At 36.6% G+C, this 21,418-nt stretch overlaps 1 protein-coding gene across 2 annotated transcripts in view; it reads left to right on the plus strand.

Annotated features, from left to right (window-relative positions):
* Positions 1 to 21,418, plus strand: part of LOC112987221 (EGF-like repeat and discoidin I-like domain-containing protein 3) — a 262,428-nt gene that overhangs the window by 229,712 nt on the left and 11,298 nt on the right. For both annotated transcript variants that reach the window (XM_026106998.2, XM_026106999.2), the window contains one exon: positions 16,836 to 16,991. In XM_026106998.2, coding sequence (XP_025962783.1) covers positions 16,836 to 16,991 — 156 coding nt within the window. The remainder of the gene's footprint in view (positions 1 to 16,835; positions 16,992 to 21,418) is intronic.

Below are 21,418 nucleotides of genomic sequence, written 5' to 3' on the forward strand. Positions count from 1 at the left end.
TGTCCCCTCTGAGTGGACACCTCAAACAGGGCTGACCTCTTCCTTGGGAGCATATGGATTCCTGCCCTTCGCTCCTTTACACTGTGTCACTCCAAAGAGGTCGTGCTGTATTTCCCACCATGCATTTTGATAAGAGACCTCTGCAGGGAAGCCCAAAAGGATAAGAGCTCTTGGAGAAAATCTGCATCGGCTCTGAGGCAGTGGGAGCATTGACATGCCTGTTGCGAGACAGCCAGGCTGCTACCACAAGCTGGCAGGTGAAGGGGCTTCCTACTGCTCTTAAAATTATTCTTAAGGACTTTCAGGAGCTGGTTAGACTGTCTTTTATCACCATCCACAATCTGCCGCATGGCAGGATAGCCTTCCTGATTGCATTTCAGGGTGGCTGGACAACATATGCCAACTAGGATTGGACTATGTATACAGTGATGAATCTTGCTTACATTAAGAGACAGCCTTAGAACAATTGGTACAGTAATTTAATAGAGAGAAAATTATCAGCATTTAAGGAGAGGAAAATGTATGTCATATCCCTTCTTACTGTTTCAATTTTCTGTTTAGAAAAGGCTCAGCTCTTCCCGGAATTTTTACGACTAGTAACATATATTGCAGAGTTCTACTGTAAGCAATACATAAAAATACTGGCAAGCCCTGCCTCATTTCTTTTAGCTGAGCGCTTTCTTCTCAAAAAGGTTAGTTCCATATTTCTCCAGGATCATTGCATTTCCACTTCTGTGTTGAAATAAGCCTAACTTATTTGATATGCAGCCTGAGAAACTATAAACGAAATATAATGTGTAGTGTGCAGTACATTTCTTACTGTCATAGTGCTAAATTTAAGATGCCCATGATGTAACTGAGTTATGGGTAACAATGCACTTGTCAACAGGTCAAATGCATTTTCAGTGCCTGGTGAACTTTTATGAAGTCATTTTTGTATTATTTTGGCCTAAATTCTTATTGTTGATTTTCAGAGAAGTCAGAGAGGATACAATCATGGGAGGAAGTGAATGTGAACTGTTACAGAAAGTATTAATAAAAGAAGGATTTCCCTACAATATTCCAGAAATATTTAAGGAAGCACAGATGCATATAAAGAATAACACATTATTTGCATGCATCAGTGAGAACATAACTAAAGCAAGGCTTTCAGAGAAAATAAATATATCATGTGAGGCTGATATCATTTGTCATCATTAATAAGAAAATTATGTTCTTAATTTTGTCAGTATCCCCTACTTCCAGGGAATAGTGAAGCATTCCCAGTTGTCCTTAATGGGCCAGCAACAGGTCTAAGGGTATGGTATTGCTCTTAGATTTGTTCTTGAGGAATTCTTCCGGCCAAAAATCAAAAGAATTTAAAAAACAGGAAAATAGAGTGCACTGACAGGTGATTGTTGTTTTCTGATAATATTGAACCATGAAGTCATAGAATAGTTTGAACTTGTCAGATAAGGTGTCAAACTTCTGCTCACTCTGTCTGCTGTCACTGTGGATGCTCAGTTAGGACTTCTTTGTACAAGCTGTTGTCACTGCTGTTCTCCAAAAGGTGCTTTCCACACTGAAGCTCTAAGGCCCGGTTATTTGTACGGTTATTGGCAAATAGGAGGACATCAAAAGGGCCTATCCCTGTGGACAGTATTTATTTATGTTTGATTTCATGTTTTGTTTTGAACCAAACACTAGCTGCTATTTTTAAGTTTCTAAATGTGACTACATTTTTTTATGATTAGAGTTTGTGGCTATGGTACCCAGAGGCTAGAGAAGGAAACATTAAATGTAGAGTAAATAAAGATAATATAAATATATGTTTCTAATATTTCATGTGGCTTTGGTGAAGAACATTAGGAACTTAAAATCAGCCAATATCCAGCTCATTGACATCATAATGAAGATGAAACTTCCTCAAATTGTGTGTATGAGTGCGTAGCTACAACTGTCCCGGTTAAATCAGCTACCCAATTCTGTAGAATTTTATAGCTGCTGTTTCGCTAGCTCACCTACATTTTATCAGTCTTGGATCTCCTGTAATTCAGGAAATTTACTTTTCCTACTTGCATTTAGGAATGTTTTGGCTTTCTTAATTTGTTGCTACTTCCAAATATACTCACATCTGTTGACGTAAGCATGCTGTGATTCAACATCACAGTTGAATTTATCTTGAAGAGCGTGTGTGTGTGTGTTTTTTTATATCCCTGACATAGAGACCCACACAAAGCAACTATATGGTATGGTAAGCAGTAGTGTCAGTGGGCAAAAAATTTAGAACTCAGAATTTTGATGGAGAATTGAAATAAGGAGTATGTTTGTGCGTGTATTTGTGTAACCCAAATAGCAGCTTCATAGTTCAGGAAATGTGAAAACTCTTAAGCAAAAATGCAGTATATTTTGAATATATATGTATATATGTACATATATATATATATATGTAATTAAGTACATATACTATCAGGAAGGCAACAGGAATGAACTGAGTTCCTTGTTACCATGCAGGTCTGTGGTGTCTTGCCGTGCTCTGCTCAGCTACAGCCAGCAAGAGAGTCCCTACAGGCTGCTCCTCCCACCTGCGTTCAGGAACTAGTGCCACCTTACAGCATTTCACATAAAAGCTCTGTCGAAATTGTGCCAGTGTAAAGACTGTGATTGACTTTTGAGTAATCAAAATGCAGCCAAACTTGGGCTTACAGATAATTTCACCACCATCTCAGTCAATGAGGCTTTCATGAACCATGTAAAGTCCCAGGAAAATAGGAGCAATTGTGGGTTTTTTGTTTGCTTTCTAAATCACAGTTGCCCATTTCAAATGTGTACTATTTGCACAAGCAAAATAAAACTACTTTTCTTTTAAGATTCTCTTTTGCAATTGCGTGGGTAATCAAAAACAGAAGTAAAGAAGTGCAGAGGAAAAAGTAATTTTAAAAACCTGAATCCTCTGGTTTAGCCAGAGGATTAATTTAGAATTAATTTAGGAATTATTTGCTTCACCTGCAGTGCTACAAGCAAAACAATTGCTATGAACAAAGCAGTAAAATGAATTTTTGCTTGCTTTTTATTAAGAAAATCAACGCTTTTTTTAGTACATATGTTATTCTTCCTAGTTATTCTTGTTCAAGATAGAGCATGGACCATTTAGCATGGAGAGTCACAAAGAACTTTTGAATCTTGTTAACCCCATTGTATTTATGTTAACTGCCCTTGCCTTCTGTGGGGTCAGGTGCTTCAAAAATCAAAAGTATGTGTAGGAAAAGCTTGATCTGCCTGGTGGCTTTGCAATTTGAAAGGCCTGAAATGCCTAACCTAAAGAAAATATTTGGGGATGATCTATAGTTTTCAGGTGAGACTGGTGGCCTTGATGTAAGTAGGTCAGGTTCTCTGAGCTAGTAATTCCTGTGAATTTAGGATCTCTGATGCGTATACTTGCATGGGGTGACTAGAACTATGGTTTTTATTGAAATTTATGAGGATTACCACATTAGTAGACATAAAGCAGGTTGATCAGGCTCTTTTTTTGTGTGTTTTGGGGCTAGTATGCAGATAGTGTCTAATCCCAACTGAAATGGCGTGCAGTGCAGAGGCGTGCTCCAGACAGAACATTCTTACACAGGTCCACAAAGCCTTTAAATCTGCTCAGTTGAGCATCACACTGGGGAAAAACAAGACAGTTATATCCACCACCAAGGCCTTAGGAATGTCTTGTTTTTCCTCGCCTTGGAAAGACCCTTTTGAGAAAACTTGCTGGGAATCTATCTGTGCAGAAAAGCATGTTGGGTGCTGTTCCTCTTAAAAAATATAAACTTCCTATTAATGCCCGTGATTCTTTAAAGTACAATTTTCTGTAGCAAAAATAAGCATTCTCCTTATTTGATGCCATAGCCTAAAATTATGTTGTTTCACTGACTCATCTGATACAAGTATGGTAAGCTATTGTAAGTCGGTACACAAATTATTGCTGATTTGCTTTATAGTAATAGAGGTATATTTTCTGCTGCCTACAGAGCAAATAGTTAGGAAACAGTCCACTTCATGGAACTGCAATACATGAGTGAGAAACATCTACTTACAGTCAGTGGAGAAAATCAAATTGCAAACTGCATATGGGTAATTTTTTACTTGAGTTCTGGATGGAAAACTGTATTTAGTAGATATTCTTCTGCAGTGATGATCCAAAGATCTTACATTGCTGTCTGCCAGCCAACGTAGTGCTTTGCTTTGTGGTAGACATTGAATTTTATTATGGTATGTTTTTTATGTAGACTTTTTACTCATATGCAACTGGTAGGTGTTCAAGTTTATTGCTCTGATTTATCCTTTCAAAATTATTTTTTAACCACTGAAGTATGAAAATGGATTTGTCACAACATCCTCCACATGCCTGAAGTTGAGTGAAAAATTCTCTTTTTGCCAAGCCTTTCACTAGGGTATAGATGCTTTGACAGTAAACACTGGGTTTTAATAAATTAGATTTGTACCCACCTGACAGAGTAAGGGCTGCAGGAGCCATTTAAAAGATTAATTTTTAAGAAGGGACCATTGGGAACACAAGGGAAGAACAAAAAAACCAAGAAATATGGAATGGTTCTACAAGGAAAATGCATTGCCCAAAGCTGAAAATATGTTCTTTTTAAATTTCTTAATGCTGTGATTTCACAGCCTTCTCTGTGTGTTTGTGCTCAAAACTTTTAACGTAAAGATTTCAACTTCACTAACGATGAATCAGCTCATATCTTTGTTTTAAGGTAGACCAGACTTTACCTTCGGTGGTATGTGTGTAGCTCTTAGCTGTAACAAGTGTCAGTAAGGGTTGTATGACTATATGCAAATACAGATTTTGGCAAATACTCTGCTTCAGATACTGCTTTGGCTGGGATACAGCCTTGTTTAATATATAAAATAGTTATGTTTTTGAGAGGATTATGTTTGCTTCTCCAGCTATAGCTATACATTTCTCTTTTACTAGCTCTGATTCAAAAAATAGTTTTCTTCTTTTTCAGAAATGTTGGTTGCAAACAGTTGCTTCAAAAGTACTCTTAGGAAATGTTGGCACTTGAATTCTATTCATATATTGAAATATGATTTAAGTGTTTTTACTAACCTATTCAGTGTAGACATGACATAACATTGGTTGACAATTTAATCTTTAATATGTTAAACATGGAAAGCAACAAGCATTTGCAATGTGTGTATAGTATCTATACTGGAAATGGCAATAATATTATTTTATACTTTAAAACTAACACATCTACAGCGTGACTGTCCACTGTCATCTCAAAGATATTAAGACTGTTTATAGCGGCCATTAACAATCAATCATTGAGTTCATTTCATTCATTTTGGCAGGGTTTGGAGAGGCTTTACATGTAGGAGCCTGCTCTAGGTGGCATAGAACTTATAAAAAGAATATACCCATATGATTTGGTTGTTTTTTCCTTCAGAGGAAGTACTGTGGAGCGTGGTAAGAATCCTCTGAGTTTCAACAGTCTTGAAACTGTTTCCCACCTCAGTCAGCTAGATCCTTGATTTCTTAACCTTATAGAAATGTTTAAAACTCCATTCTAATATTGAATGAGAGACTAAAAGGGATACATTTATGGGCCAGACTAATGCACTGCTTTTGATGTTGTCTCATGGGACTGAGATGCATGGAGCCATGCAAACAGGCTTCATTTTATAGATCTGAAGAAAAACAATAAAATAATAATAGTATTCAGGACTAACTTGAGTTGTACAGACCAGTCACTGACAGTCAGTTGTTTTCTCAAGGTAATGGTTCACTAATGCCTAAGGAGGTACATCTAGTTCCAAAAGAGACGGTAAATTTAAAAATCAACTTCTATATTCTGAGAGCTCCAACCTTCTACGTTCTCTTCGTTTTTAAATTGAGCGGAACATGGATAAGCGTAGGAAATAATTTGGCTGCATTGATTTACCCTGTTGCCAGGCATCAAAGCATCAGTATCCTCTTGATTAATTACTTAAGGTAGAAAAGATGGAATAACTGTCAGTTTAGAAAAAAATCTTTATTCACTGGAGAAGCTCTTCCCATTTTTAAGAAAAAAAATGGAAAACATTATAAGTGAAAAAGCAGTATCTTTTTTCTATTAAATTAACTTTCATATATTTTAATTTATATTTTTACAACTCGTCATTGTGAAAATGAACTATTTTGATAGATCATTTTGCATGTGCTAGTAGAAATGCATATCAGAATTAAAATGGTCAAACTTTAGTTTTATGAAAAATATCATTCAAATTTCAGAGATGAATCAATTTTGAATCATTTCCAAAAACTAAGCTCTGGTTGCAAATCTGTTTTACTTAATATTTAACTTAATATCCTGGACTTTGAATTAACTGTTACTGCATCTGTGGGATCCAGTTTAAAATCTGGCTTTGAACTGTATGAAAGTTAATTTAATCCAAATTTGTTTTTGAAAATTCCTGTGGTATCTCTCAAAGGAAGCTATCAGCATTTGTGCAGCTTTCATCAGGAAAGGTTTTGCAGCTCTAGAATTAAATATATGGTAAGAATGAAAGAGAGTTATTAAATTTTTACTCTAATCTGGAAGTCCATTCTAATAACTCTACGTTTTCTAACCTAGATGAGAAACTGAACCTGGGCCAGATAGCCCTAATGACCAAGATACTTATCAACTATTTCAAAAGCACACTCTTTCAGCTTATATTTAGGTGGAAGCTTTTCCTTTTTCTTACAGTACAAAGTGACTTGTTTATTTTTTAAACTCAGTAGGGGGGAAGGAGGGAAAATAATTTCCCTCATAACTCTAGGCCTGGTCAACAATTTTAGCAAAATTTTAATCCTTTAAATCAGTCATGCCTTGTGCTTTCCACATTCTCCTCAGTACGTGGAGAAAGCTGATAAGCATTACGATGTGTTTTGAAAGCCAAGAAAATATGCTTGTGTCAGATCAAAGAGAGAACTGAGTCCCTGGGCTGAATATGTCCTGCCAGGAGCCTAGTCTTATTTTGACCAGAGGTCTATTTGTGAAGCTCTCTAATAGGTGCTTCAAGGTGTCCTTTTGACTAATAGCGGATAATCTTTCTTATGTCCTGGAGAATTTAATAGACCTTCTAATTATATTCAAGTCAGTACGTTATGAGATTATCGCCTTAGAAGCGCCAAGCTATTTAGGCTAAATAGAAGAAACTTGATTTCTTCTGTAAATCTACAGCATTATTTCTCTAACTAAAAAAGACATTACCAAGGATATTCCTGAATCGTACAGCACCAATTTTGTTTCTTTATTTCTTTCTAGTGATCATTAACAGTGCATCACTGGAAACAAAAGCTTGTTCTGTCATTTTGGCAATCTTTTGGGGTGAAGCTTATTGTTATTTTTGAGGCCTGGGAGCATGACTTTGTCATTTTTAGTTTATAGCTACAACAACATAGCTGCATGACACAGGTTATGCATAATAATTTGGCTGACAGATGGGCAAGGTCATTCTTAAAAAGAATGGTTGAATGATGCCTGCATTTCCTATGAAAAGAAGAGACATACAAACTCAGAGCTTTTAAATACAAGCAGGAGATTTCAGCCTAAACAACACTTATCTTGCAAGGAGATTTAACTTTGCTTACAGGGAGGGGTTTTTTTTAGTAATTCCACAGTTCAGTAGTTATATTAATTATTAGTCACCATGCAGTATCTTGTGTGCAAACTTATCTTTAGTTTACTGGTTGAGCCATAGCCCAGATACTCATAGATTATTGGGACATTTTTATGGAGTGCACAAAACATTTTGCAACATTATTAATCAACCAAGAAAAACAGATACGGTGAATAATGAAGTTCCATATTACCACCATTTGCAACCGTTTTTCCTTTTAAAAATAAAATGAACTGCTCCTGCTTAGGTGAGCCCATTTATGATCTAAAAATTTTTATATTTAGCCTCTAGTAAAAGGGGTTGCACCATTTTATCTAGAGAGAGATGAGCAGAAATTTTATTAATTCATTTCTAGGAAATGATTTTGCTTGCTCAGGCCTTGAATAATCAGCTTTTGATTTGAGTTTAAAACAATAATGTACTGAAAATCTCAATACAAAATAAATCTGAAATATCTAGATTTCTACTGATTTCAATTCAAAACCATATGCTGTTTCAAAGTTCTGACATAAAAAGTTAAATTCCTCACCCTTCGCTTCTCTGATTCTCAAGTGTCATTCTGAAACTTATAGTTAAATAGATACTTTTCCTCTGCTTGCGTCCCAAGTTTTCTCCTATCTGTGTTTGGCAGTGTTGTGCCGCTGTTTTACCAACTCTGTCCCTTGAGATTTCCTACAGCAGTCTTCAACAGAAAAGTAGGGTATCCACACCTGGGGAGAGAGCCCACAACACAGGCATGCAGGAAATTATATAGATAAATTTGCTTATCAACTTGAAATACATTTTAGTAAAATAAATAAAAGTAGCACAAATACTTTCCTGCTCTTCTTACAATCCAAAGAGAGTGGAGGATGCCCATCTGAAATCTCAGGATAATCTGTGCCTTATTCATAGATTGGAGGAAACAGAAGCAGAAACTGCAATGGTTGATATTTTTCATGGTTTTTTTGCTTTGGTAGTTGTTCTTTTTTGTGTTTTTTTCCCACCTTCAGTCATAGTCATAAGTTGAGCAAAAGTTATCAACATTATTATTTGTAGTACAGCAATAACTGCTTGAAATTATGTCTTCCAGAAAGGCACCTCTTGTATCATCTGGTTTTACCTGCTTTTCTGCTTTTAGAGGCATATACCATTACGTAAAGAAGTGAATGTAAATGAAATTTTTTTTCCATTTCCGTATGTATTTCTATCCATAACTTGCTGGCAGGGGTGGGAAGGAAGAATGGTCATTTTCTTCACTTCTTTGTTCTTCATCTAAATTGGCTATCAGTGAATTGTACTGCAGAGTCACTGCCTGCAGTAGTGTTCAATTGAAGACCTTGGCAGAAAGGCAGCATAATGCACTGTCAACGTATTGTATCATGAACTACTCATGATCATATTTATAATCTTTTTTTCTGATTTGTTTTTTTAATGACTATGTGCTACGTATTGCTTTGTCCTTGACTTTTCCACAAGAATTCCAATTGATTGATCTAATGCAGATGGGTATAACAGATTTACATCAACTGTTCAAGTGTCCTAATGCAGCTCAAAAGCTTCTTCTAACTCTACCAGATGTCTAAGCCTGTCTAATCACTGGTAATTTCATGGACTATTTTTAAATCTCTTAGCATCATTACAAGGACTGATACGCTTTGAATACTACACAGCCGAAAGACTTGCTATTTTATTAATGGCTTCTTGCGATATAGCAACCAATTGCAATAAACAATGAAATCACTATGAAAAACTTCTAATCACATTTCCAGAAAAAAATATTTCTACACATAGATATGCTTTAATTTTGATATACTAAATTCTCTTTTTATTCACAGTACTTTCAGACCTGACCATACTAGATATTGCCATTTCCTGTGGGGGTCTGAATACTCCCTGACAGGTTCTGGGAGTCAGCAACACCCTCAGAAGTCATTCCAGTTAGCAGGATCCGTATGAAAACAGTGATATCTTCTGTGTGCTGGGGGCAGGATTTACCAATGTGCCCATATGACTTTGGAACATCAGCCGTACTAAGTTCCCGTAGGAAATGGGTAGCAACTCCCTTTGGTCCTTTTGAAAATCCAGATCCTACAGCTAAAATCTGACCTTTTTTACAGTTTAGGCTTGAGATAACACTAAAGTGAGATTAGTTGTGGTTTAGTAAAGTGTGGTTATTAAGTTTTTCTGTGTCAGAAAAATATGCAGCTCTTAAAATGGTTATGTGATTGGTCATAAAAAGATGATTTAACTGAATGTTTTACTGATATTCTGAGCAAATTACATGGTAATTCAGCATGGTTTTTTTTTTCTTTTTCACTATATGTATATTAGTAATTAATAGATAAATACATTAATGAGGAATTCACACAATCTGTACTCTTTAAGAAATAGCTGCTACTTATGCAGTTGATCATTGAAATGAAATTTTCTGTGAGCTCGTGTGTTTGTTTCACATCAAAATATATCAGAATTTCAGAATAACGATCTGAAGTGTGTTTCCTGACAGTCCATGAAAATTTTCAGTGACAGGCCTAATACCCTAGGTTCTAGCTTTTAAATTGTACTGAGGAAAACTCAAGTTACATAGTATTCTTTCTAATGTTTTTTTCTAAGTGCAGTTGCTGCAGTTATAAGGTGATTCAAAGTAAATGTGTTTTTTAGCAAGAGGCAAATAAGAGTAAATAAAATAAGTATTGCATTTATTATCTTAGCCTACAGGACTACAGCTGTTAAAAATATAGCAGCATGATGTTAAAATAATGTTAGAAGTCTAAAACTGAAAAAGAAGCAAGCAAAATAAAATCCAGAATTTTGAAGAAGAAAAAGAATGGTACTCTTTAATCTTATTTCATCTGAAAAGCACCCATCTCTACCTAGGTTCATGAGCAAAAGTTTAACTTTAAATGTATGTTAAGTAATATGGACCCAGATGAATGTAGATACATTTATTTTATTTTATTAAGAATTAAAATGGAAATGAGATTTTTCTGCCAAAGTGTATATGGTTACTTGGTTCGAGTTTCTTCCTTTAGAAACATTTAGCTGCAATTAGGCATGGTGGATTATTTGCTTGGTAGTTTTTATTTTTTTTAATCTGAGCCTTTGGAAAACAGCCTGAAAGGACAGACTTCAGGGTTTACAAACAGAGATACTATTGAAATGTTGCTAGAAACTTATATATGTTGCAAGTCTGTGGCAAGGGTACTGTATTGTCGCCAATTTTCCTTTTATCTCCAGTGTTTGAACATAGAGGAGAATGCTAGCTCAGGGAACCTGGGGCAGTACCTACGCCTGATTCAATAAAATAGAGAACTGCAATTCTGTCTGTATGTTACTACCAGCCTGTCCCTCCTTTGCTCCGATTGGGTTCAGGTAGCAACTATACCGGTGTGTCAGTTTTATGCCAGGGGAGATTCCTCTGGAAAAATTCCTTGGGGAATTGTCAGGTTTTAAACGGAAAGTAAGTAATCTGCGTAGGAGAGCATAAATGTATTCGACTGTCTTGGTGGCATTCAGGTGCCTAACTATGAGTCTCTAATTTATATTAAGCATCCCAAAATATCTAAGATATCCTCCTCACAGGGCTGGCATGTGTGATAGAGAGATCTGCACCTTGGTGAAAAAGCAGCTGGAGGCCATGCAAGCCACCTCTAAGGTTAGGTACCATCACCACCTCTGCAGTGCTTCTCTCATATTCTCATGCGGGCCGTGTTCCAGATTAATTTCTTTTTGATCCCTCTGCCTCCTGTCCAAGAAACTCTTTCCTTTGCCAAATAGAGCAGGATCCCTCAGAACTAAATCAGTGTTAGCCGGCAACAAGAGTTAAAAAAAACAGTCCACAGAAGACAAGGGTAAATTGAGAAAACCCTGGCAGAGAAGTGACACCTCTGAAAACTACAATAAAATGGAATCAGGAGTAGCTATACTGGGAGCGGAAACAGCACCTGTATAAGGAAGGGACTGAGATGACCTGTTTAACTGATTATCAATAAACATTAATGAATGGATCAATATCCTAACTCTCAACACTCTCAAAGTCTCCCATTCCAGCTCTCCCCTTTGCATCTTTGAATTGAAGCTGATGTTGCATATCCTGAGATGAAGGGATGCATAAATGAAGTATTGCTTAGGTCAAGTAAGCCACCTTCTTGCCATCTTCATTGCTAAGTAAACAGAGTACATTGATTCTGAGGGTCTGTCTACGTTAATGTAACACTGTAGATGCGGAATGTGTTATTTTTTAAGACTGTTTCCACTTTTCATGTGGTTCACATCATGGAGTGCCTTCACAGAGCATTAAATGGATTTCTTTCAGATGAAACTTAAGCCAAAAGATGCGCATCAAAACCAATTTTGTTCCAACCGCTAAATTGCACACTTGTGCATCCTATGTCCCCTGCAGCACATATTGTGTTGAAATCCAGTTCTCAATATCAGCTTATTTGCTTTACGGATCTTCTCCCATTGCACTCTGCTGCTTGTTACTATAAACATAGTCTAACTGTGCATAGTGATTTCCCAATCTAAAGTGCTTTAGGCAACTTGGCTGGGTTTTGCAAGGTACTGCCATTTAGCTCACTCGGTCTCCTTTGTTAGTCTCTGAAGCACTGGAGACTTCTGCAGTTTGTGTCTTCTTGAAGCTTGTCTTCCGCAAGCCAGTGTCCCAGTGTGTGTTTCTGGTCCAGGCTGCATGGTCACTCAGCTTCCAGATGTGGTTTCTGTCTCACAAAAACTGCTTCCTTCCTTTATCTGCTCCCTCAAGTCCTGTCTACATCTGGCTTGCCCTTCACATGCTCTGCTGTCTCATAGTCCCAGCAAATATCTGAAACTAAATTTGTTTCCACCAAGCGTGTAGGAGAGTCAAAAGGTGTGTTGGGGAGTGGGGGATGCTCAGAAAGCAATGATAGCTATTTCATGGCATGTCTACTCCAAGTGGTACAAAGATTGCTGAGGTAATGGAGACCCAAGCTAGCAGGTCTTCATGAGGCAATGCATCACCCTGAGGGCCAACTTGAGTCAAGAAGCAGTAGAGCTGTGTTCGAGCATGGTGCATGCAAAGGCAGCTGTACTGCTTCCAGATCCAAACTGGCTTATGGGCAGCTATCTTAAATGTCTAGAAGTGTCTTGTCATTATACTCCTGGTCTTGGGAGGAGTGAATCTTGCCAGTTTGAGGGTCTCTGCATCAATAGTTGTAATTCTCTAGTAGTTGAGCTCCAAAGGCGATTAAATGAACGTTAGGCATATCTGCATAGTCAGATGCTGATAGTCAAGGTTTATTAGCTTGGGATTGATGGTTAGGCCACCCAAAGCATGGATGGAGCCGGTATATGACTGTTTCCTCCTGATCAAGTAGACTTCCTTGTAGTGTGAGTAGAACACTAGTCACTCTGTGTTTAATTGCACACTGGCACATAGTTCATACTGCATGTCCATGCTGTGTTGCATTTCAGAAAGTCTATTTAGATAGATTTATTTTTGTGCTTTTCTTAAATTAATTATCCTTCAAATCACACTTCTAATGCTGAATTGCCTTTAACATCTGAAGCAAGGTAGGAAACAGAGAGTAGTTATAACCCGAGAGAGTTCTTTCAGACACAAGATGTTAAACTGCTTTTTGATCAGCTGCTTGTAGAAATGTACATTGAACTGGTTCTTTCTGTAACCAGCTAATGATCCTATCAGTCGCAGACTAATTGCTTCTACCACGTCCTAAATTTTGCTGCATTGAAAAAGCCAAAGCCGCATTCTGATCCTGTTAATCAAGTTCAACTTTGATAAGTACATAGTGGTTGTGCGTTAATTCAGCTTCTCTCCCTGGTAATTTGTTTGATTGCCTGTTACTTGCAATCTGCACTAACTGCATAAATGTGTTCCATGTCCTGATGGGAAGTTATGACTTTCTGTTAAATTATTTTAATGTAGACTTTTTGCCTAGAAATTGGGATAAATTCTGCTTGCTTTTCTTATCCAAAGTACCTGCAATGGGAAAGATGAAAAGCAAGGAAGTTTTAACCCTTTGCAGAAGGTAATAAAGGCACGCCATAGCACCTATGTCCATTTAATGCCAGATTAATACCAATCTTTATTGCTCACAGATCTGAAGGCTTCTCATCAGTTTACGAGTAAATAAATAAGGTGCTAAAGTATGGGAGGGAGATGCTGGCGCTATATCCGTTGTTTCTTTTTTTCCATCCCCCATCAATTTAGCTTGTCTGTACTGTCAAGACCTAGAACAGACCCTATCTATTCATTACTTTTTTATTTCAATTTAAGTTTTTCATATAGCACACACAGATATATATATATATATATATATATTCCACACAGTGCTATGTAAGTCTTTCAGAAAAAGGATGAAACACATGCCAAATTATCTTTCAACTTCCCATATCATTTTTCTGAACAAGAGTACGAGGACAATGGTATGTCCTGTAAGCACAAAACAATTGTTACTAGGACTTTTTTACTAACTTTCTGATAATAAAGGTTTATTGTGATTTTACCTTTGAAATCCTCTGAATCTTAATGAGAATTTTTCCTCCCTGTTCTGAATTTCACTGAGAAACACTCTGAATGTCATGGCCATGTTAAATATTTGCAAAATCCATTTAGATTACTTTTAAGGTTTTAAAATTTCAACAATAGTTTCATAGAGGCATGTTTTTTAGTTAAGAAGAGAGACATTAATTTTTAGTATAAGAAACATTCTCTGCTAAAAAGAGGTAGCACTTGGAAAATGTTCATGTCAGAATTATTTAATCAACAAAATCTAAAGCTGGCTCCTAGATTCTTTGTTCAAATGCTACCTAAAAGTATGGACCAATCAGTGATTCCCCACCAGAGCGGCCTTTTTGAAAATCAGACTGTTCATTTAGATGCCAAAAGTATTTGGAATTTAAGTCTAGATACCTGGTGTTTAGTAATCCAGAAAAGACAAAGAGACTGACAGAACTCTTCACTCTGTGTCTGAATTGTAAGTGATGAGAAGTAGGTAGCATGAGGTCTCACTCATCTATTTCAATAATTGGAGCTTCTTCTAAGTGCAGTTCCCCACATCATCTGTTCTCAGCTAAATGTAACAATAAATAACAAGCAACTGCAGTAATAATATACCTACCTTGTAAAAAAAAAAAAAAAAGTAACATATCTTTTTACTACCTAATTAATAGTGTTCAATTCACAAAGGCCAATTTAGGCTATGGAAGCAAGTCTCCCTACATGCCTTACAAAAGAAAGAGTTTTCTTCAAACAGTGACTGAGAGCATCTGAAGTTGACTCCAGATCTGAATGGTTGTCGGTTGAGTCCCTCTCTCTCTCCATTGACTAAAGAGAAAACAAAAAGAGTTTAGCCTCCCAAGGGTTACTTCCCTTAGAGCCTGGGGTGCTCTTCTGAGGCATCAGCATTGCTGCTGTCAGATGGCAATCAGTTAATTTATTCTGCCAGGACCAAAACCCCTGGGTCATCTCTGGGCAATTAGGTTTCATATTTACTGTCATAGTATCTCAGTACTGAAGCCTCTAATTATTCCTCCCATTTCTTAAAATGATTTGCTACTCGTTATTTGCTACCCTTCTTTGAATGTTTGGGGGGTCTTCAGTCTTCCTTGTCTGATAGATCTCCTGACTCATTATTTCTCTTCTGTGCTTGTAAATGTACTTTCATAGTTTTCTGTATTATTTTCTTAGTGTCCAAACTATGATGTCCACCTTTCAGAAGCTTTGGCTTAGGCAGACAACTTCTTTCACTTGTTTGTTTTTTCTTCCTTTCCTTGTTTGTTTTTGCTTCCTCTCCATGGTTTATTTCTTCTGCTTTGCATCGTGTTTGTCCCTTTGTCTTGCCCTGGATTCCAGTCAAAGCCCGGCCTGTTCTGAGGGCCTCGGCCTCCCGAAATCGCAAGACTGGATCTTCAGCATTTGATAAGTCACAGATTCTATGGTTTTTCATAATCTCTTTTTAATTTTTGTTGCAAAACATATCACTCATTTGTTCATGGAGTTCCTTGCTCCTTTTATTTTATTGTAATATTTTTACTATTCTCCTTTGCCTGAGTTAACCGACAGTATTAAAAATACCGACTGTTTCACAGCCATTTATTGTCAGAAATCTACTTTTCTTCTTTTTTTGCTGGCACTCATGTATTTCCAGAAAATGTCAGTTCTGATGGGGAATTTAAATCCTCCATTCTGCCCCTAAAAATACATTACTAGGTCATTTTACTTCTGTTGTTGCGTTCTGTTCCTTAATCACTTTAATCCAAGGAGTCTTGCACAGATCTTTTACATTCAGTGTTGAGTTCTAATTTGGGAGAATTGATCACAGATGTGTCCCCAAGGAACAACATTAATTACATACAACTGACCCATGTGAAAGCCACTTGAAAGCCCAGATGTTATTAGGCAGTAAGGTTTCTGCCTTGCATTTTTAAAAATCTTGTGCTAAGATTACAAAATAATTCAAAAAATTAGAAAATGAAAAAGTTAGTGCTTTACAAGAAAAAGAGGAAAAAAGAGAAGAAAAGGTCAGTAGAAAAAGAAGTGTGATAGCAAGTGTTTTAGAAGACTTAGTAAAGCACAGCCTCTATTATTGTAAAGGAAATGAACAGGCAGTGGGGGAATCAGGCTTTGGCTTATTGTGCTCTAATTATGAGGAGCACATGGGAAGACTTTTTGGTCATAAATTCTTTGCAACCAAAAATGCTGTTTCGTTGAGAATGTGTACAGCACCTAGCACAATGGGAACGGGTACAAGATTAACACTGTTCTGCTTTAAGGAATTCTAAACAATAAGGAACAAAGAGCAAAGGAAAGCAAACTGATTAATTATGTAACATTGACTCAGCATTTGGAGAAGGAAAAGGAAAAGTATCGTATACTGTGTCAGCACCTGGGTTGGAAGAGCAATGCTGGAGGAAAGTATTGTGTCACTCCTTTCTGATCCTAATTCTTTCCCCACCCAAACTGAATTGAACTAGACCCTGCAGTAGTCACGGTTTTGAAACTGCAAAGCCACTGCTTGAACTCAGCAGGGTCCTCAGCCACCCTGCCTTTAGGGGTTTCTTAACAACCCTGGGTTTTACTGCCTTGTTCCAGGTGCTACCTGCTAATAATGTGTGTCATGATGCACTGCTTTTGCTTTTGTGTGATATGAAGTCAGGCTGTGAGCAGAACCTGTTTTAATTACGTTCTCCTGTGTTTTGTTTTATTTCTGTTTTGTTTTTTATAGGTTGACCTGCTTGTTCCTACAAAAGTCACTGGCATAATTACTCAAGGAGCTAAAGATTTTGGTCACGTCCAGTTTGTGGGGTCCTACAAGCTTGCTTACAGTAATGATGGGGAGCACTGGATCATATACCAGGATGAAAAACAAAAGAAGGATAAGGTAAAGTCATGAGAAAATTGATATCTGGGTTACATTTCCAAAGGATTAAGTCTGTAGTAACTCCAGTGCTGAAAGCCTGTAGATTTTTGTCTGCTCTCCGCTTTATGCGGTTCCATATGCCTAGGGTTCCACAGATAAAAGTCAAGGTGAATAAAAAAAGAATCATATAACATAATGACATTCACAGTGCTGTAATAGCATACCTATCAGTGCAATGCACCTGATTTAAGGCTATTAAATATGAGACATAAAACTTTACAGTTCTCCGTTTATTGGAATTATTCCTTCCTTTAACTTTACAGGAGAATGTATATAAATAGTAGTTTATTTGTATCTTGGAGAGCAGTGTCTCCGTGTATCTTTTGATAAGAATGTACTATTTTCTGTAAAGCAAATCTTTAATATTCACCACTATCTAGTAATTTTGTGTTGATTTTTTTTTTCTGGAAATTAATCACTTTAGGGTTTCAAATACCCTGTGGAAAGATCCTTTTTTATTACACTATTAAATTAATACAAAACATAAAAAGTTTCACAACTTCCTTTGCAAATGTTTAATGGCCAGGCATAAAGAAAGTGTAAGTTTACTGATAGATTTACCTAGAGGCATTTAACTTTTCTCATGTTATTTAGGTTATTATTCATTATATATTTCGTTTAAACTGTATAACATTTTTAAATTGCAAATAGCTGAATTCATAGCATGGTCAAATGTCTGTTAAGAAAGAAATTACAGTACATGCATTACTTAAGGGAAACATTAAGAAATCTGACAATGTTAATTGTTTATTAAATATTTTAGAGGAATTATGTCTAATTGGAACAAAGATACATTGATAAAAGTACCAGATGGCTGATATGTCCAATAGTATGTGTCTTGAATCTGGTGTTTTCAGCATCTGTATTCAGGGTAATAAATATTCCCACTTACTTTCCTTAGAATAAACAAAAATTTTTAAGAAAAATGAACACCCTTCATATATACCAAATCATTTTATTTTTGTGGAAGCAATGAGATTTGGATATATATTGATACATGAATACAGGTAGATTTATTGAGGAGAGATTAGACAGCAGTGTCGGTTGAATTTCTCTGATTTTAATTGATTGATCAAAGGTATCCCACATTACTGGATTAGTATGAACATACCTGTGTTTGTGTGTGTGTGTGTGTGTGCACAAAAATACTGTAAGAAAATTATTTTCAAAAAAAGATGCTGTCAAGTCCCAGTGTTAAGAGCAGAATGGCAGTTCACTGTGGTTTTATCCTGCAATGAAATTTTTTGCTATCAAATTCTGGAAGATTTTTAGATAGGAAAAACACAATCAGTCGCTTCACCCATCCATCTGAGAAGGTCCTGACGCCTGTGGTTATGGATGTGTCTAGTGTAATTGGTTGTCAGATAAAAACTGGAAACAAACAACTCGCCTTTCATAGGCATACTGTAAATGCATTCAATATAAGTGATAGAAGGTCCCTTCAGTACTTTGTACGCATCCCATTTTAGATCTTTGGGATTAAAAAACAAAAGCAAAAGATCTGCTATGAAAGAAATGTCTTCTTCAAGCCAAACTTCTATTAGCGAACTGTTGCATTCATTATGCTGAAAAAGAGAACATGTGTTCAAGGCTCCAGTAAGAAACACAGTAACAGTCACAGGCAAATCTAAAAGAAAATGCAATCTCACTTAACAGCATTGTGCTAGTCTACAACTTGTTTATAGCATTTGCCAAGGCAATTAAATTCTTTTTGCTTTCATCATCAGACAGATTGTTAATTGCTGAATGCATAATCCATTAGGAACAATGGAAAACTCTTAATCATTGTCTTATTAAAACATCTCACTTCCCATATTAATTAACGTCACTAAGAATGACATAGACATATCTTATTATGATGCCTTAACAAATCAGGAACAATTAAAGGCAGAATGTGATCAAATGCACTTAGCTGGAGATTAGAAGTTATAATTTCTGAGTTTAGATTTGTAGAAAATATACAAACAGCATCACTTGATATGAGTTCTATTCCACAGTTATAAACACAAAATAACTTTCCTATTTTTAATTTTTTTCCAGATGACAAAAGTTACCCAGAGTCTGACCTTTCACAGTTCTAGTTGTCAGTCAGTGAACTTGAAATAACTTCATAGGAGACAGGACTGAAAAGGATCTTGAGAAATCACCTAGACAGGCATCTCGCAACCTATGAAGAGACTACTCTTCCCTCTCCCACCCATCCCCTCTCCGGTCTTCTGAATAGAAAATGCATTTCAATAAACCCTAAGTTCTAAGTACTGCTACCCCAGGAACAGATGCAAAGAATTCTTAATTGTTTGAACTAAGGTTAAAAGCTGCCAGTTTAAGAAGTTGAGGCAATTATCTTGTTCATTCCCCTCTCCTTCACCTGACCAAATATACAATGCTCATATCCTAAACTATTCTCTGACAGACTATTGTTTAATATGTTTGTAGAAACAGACAATGATGAAAATTCTACAGTAGAAGCAATCTGTTCCAGTGTTTAAATCTTTAAAGGTAGGAGGGTTGCTTCTCTTGCTTCCTGCAATATGTCCATCCTATCCTCAAAGGACGCAAGAAGTAGTTTTTTATCTTACTCTTTTCAGATGGTTGAAGTCTGGTTATGGTTGAAGTCTGTTAACTTATTTCTTAGTTTCTTCTCTGGAAAAAAATAATAACTTTCATCCTTTCAGTCTTTCCTCAGAAGTCATGTTTTCTGAACCTTAGATCATTCTTTTGAATTCTCTTTGGACCAGTCCAGCTGTTCACCTCTTCCCTGAAGTGTGGTCTCCCAAACTTGTCTTAGTGTTTCAGCTGAGGCCTTAATAATACAGAGCAGAAATATTATATCATGTGTTTTACATGAGATAATTCTATTATGATTCCCATATATTCCTTTCCTTTCCTTGCCTTTTCTTAGAACAGTTTGCCATTATTCCCTTAGATCCAATTTATGATCCACACTAATCTGTACAGTCTTTACTGCACAACTACTGCCTTCCCCATCATTCTCCATATTGTGTCTGTGACACTGATTATGACTTCCGAAGGTAGGTGCTTGGCACTCATTATTAAATTGCATCATGCATTTTCTAACCATTTCTCCAATTCGTTAAGAGCACTCTAAACTACCACTCTTAACTCCATTTTTGAAAAGTGAGAAGCTTGGCTGCATCTATGTATTTACCAAGCAAATCCATTTCATTGGAGATGAACGTTGGAGTTGCTTTTTTCCCTCATCCCTTTCACTGCTGAGAGTGCAGAAATTACATTGGACCCAAGACGTGGAACATCACCCAAGAAAACCTTCTAGTGCAACATCAAACCTTTTGTCATCGCTCCAGCCAGGTGTGCATCAATTCTCTGTGCTCTCATGACGCTTGACCACTGAATCTGTAGAGCGCCAGAAATACTGTCCACGCTCTGGCCTGTTCCTTTATCCTGAGTTTGCATCACAGTGGCACAAAAAGGCAAATGAAAAATGAAAACAACTGAAGAAAAACCAATGCTGTGCATCATCCATGGGGCACAGAAGAGAAACAGTGTCATCAGTCCTGCCTGATAATAGGGCTAATCTTTGCATAAGATCCACACCAATTAACCTCTCTTAACTTAAAGAAAGATGCCAGATTTGGCCCAAAATGCAAGAACATTTTTGAAGGATCTGTCTTTTCACAGGAAAGTGAAGCTATAAATGTTTCTTCTGTCCCCTGGGGATAAAGAAGGCAGATTTAAAGTAGACACTGGCAAAACTACCAACATCACCAAATATAAATTATTCATAATTTACCCTTATGCATTCTGTTTACTAGCTGAAGCTCTTGATTTCTTCTGAGAAAGATAGAATATATAGATTTCTGATCCCTTTGCAGGTGATTTATTCATTCTGTGTTCATCTTGTGAATCTTGCCCAGTGATCCAATAATTTAGGAAAAAGTTTTTTCCAAAAACGGTGAGGGAAAGGAAGATGGAATAAAACAAAAAGAACTAATTTTAAGGTCCTAAAAAAATGGGTCATTTTGCAGTCTGGAGAAAGAACATCTCAGACACAAGAAATATGGAGATATTGGTAGGCTAGTAATGAAAAATAAGGATTTGTCGATGAGTATCATGACTTTAAAACATATTAAAATAGGAACTTATTGCTTAATCTTATCTGGTGCTGAACATCTTATCTGTTCAGTACTTTACAGGATGAGTCCTAATGTATCAATGGTTTTCAGTGAATTCCTGAAACTATTCATTTCTGCCTCTTCCTCATTTGTGGAGTTACTTTTCACAGAAAAAAAAAAAAGATCAGTGTCTCATGTTCACAAGTGCACTATTTGCAGCTGCTGTCTTTGATGAATCTGAAACAAATAATCAGTTGTTTCAAATAAAAGGAAATGTGGTTTTCTAGCTTCAGT

Source organism: Dromaius novaehollandiae, chromosome Z (genome assembly GCF_036370855.1).
Source record: "Dromaius novaehollandiae isolate bDroNov1 chromosome Z, bDroNov1.hap1, whole genome shotgun sequence".
NCBI classification, from domain to species: Eukaryota; Metazoa; Chordata; class Aves; order Casuariiformes; family Dromaiidae; genus Dromaius; species Dromaius novaehollandiae.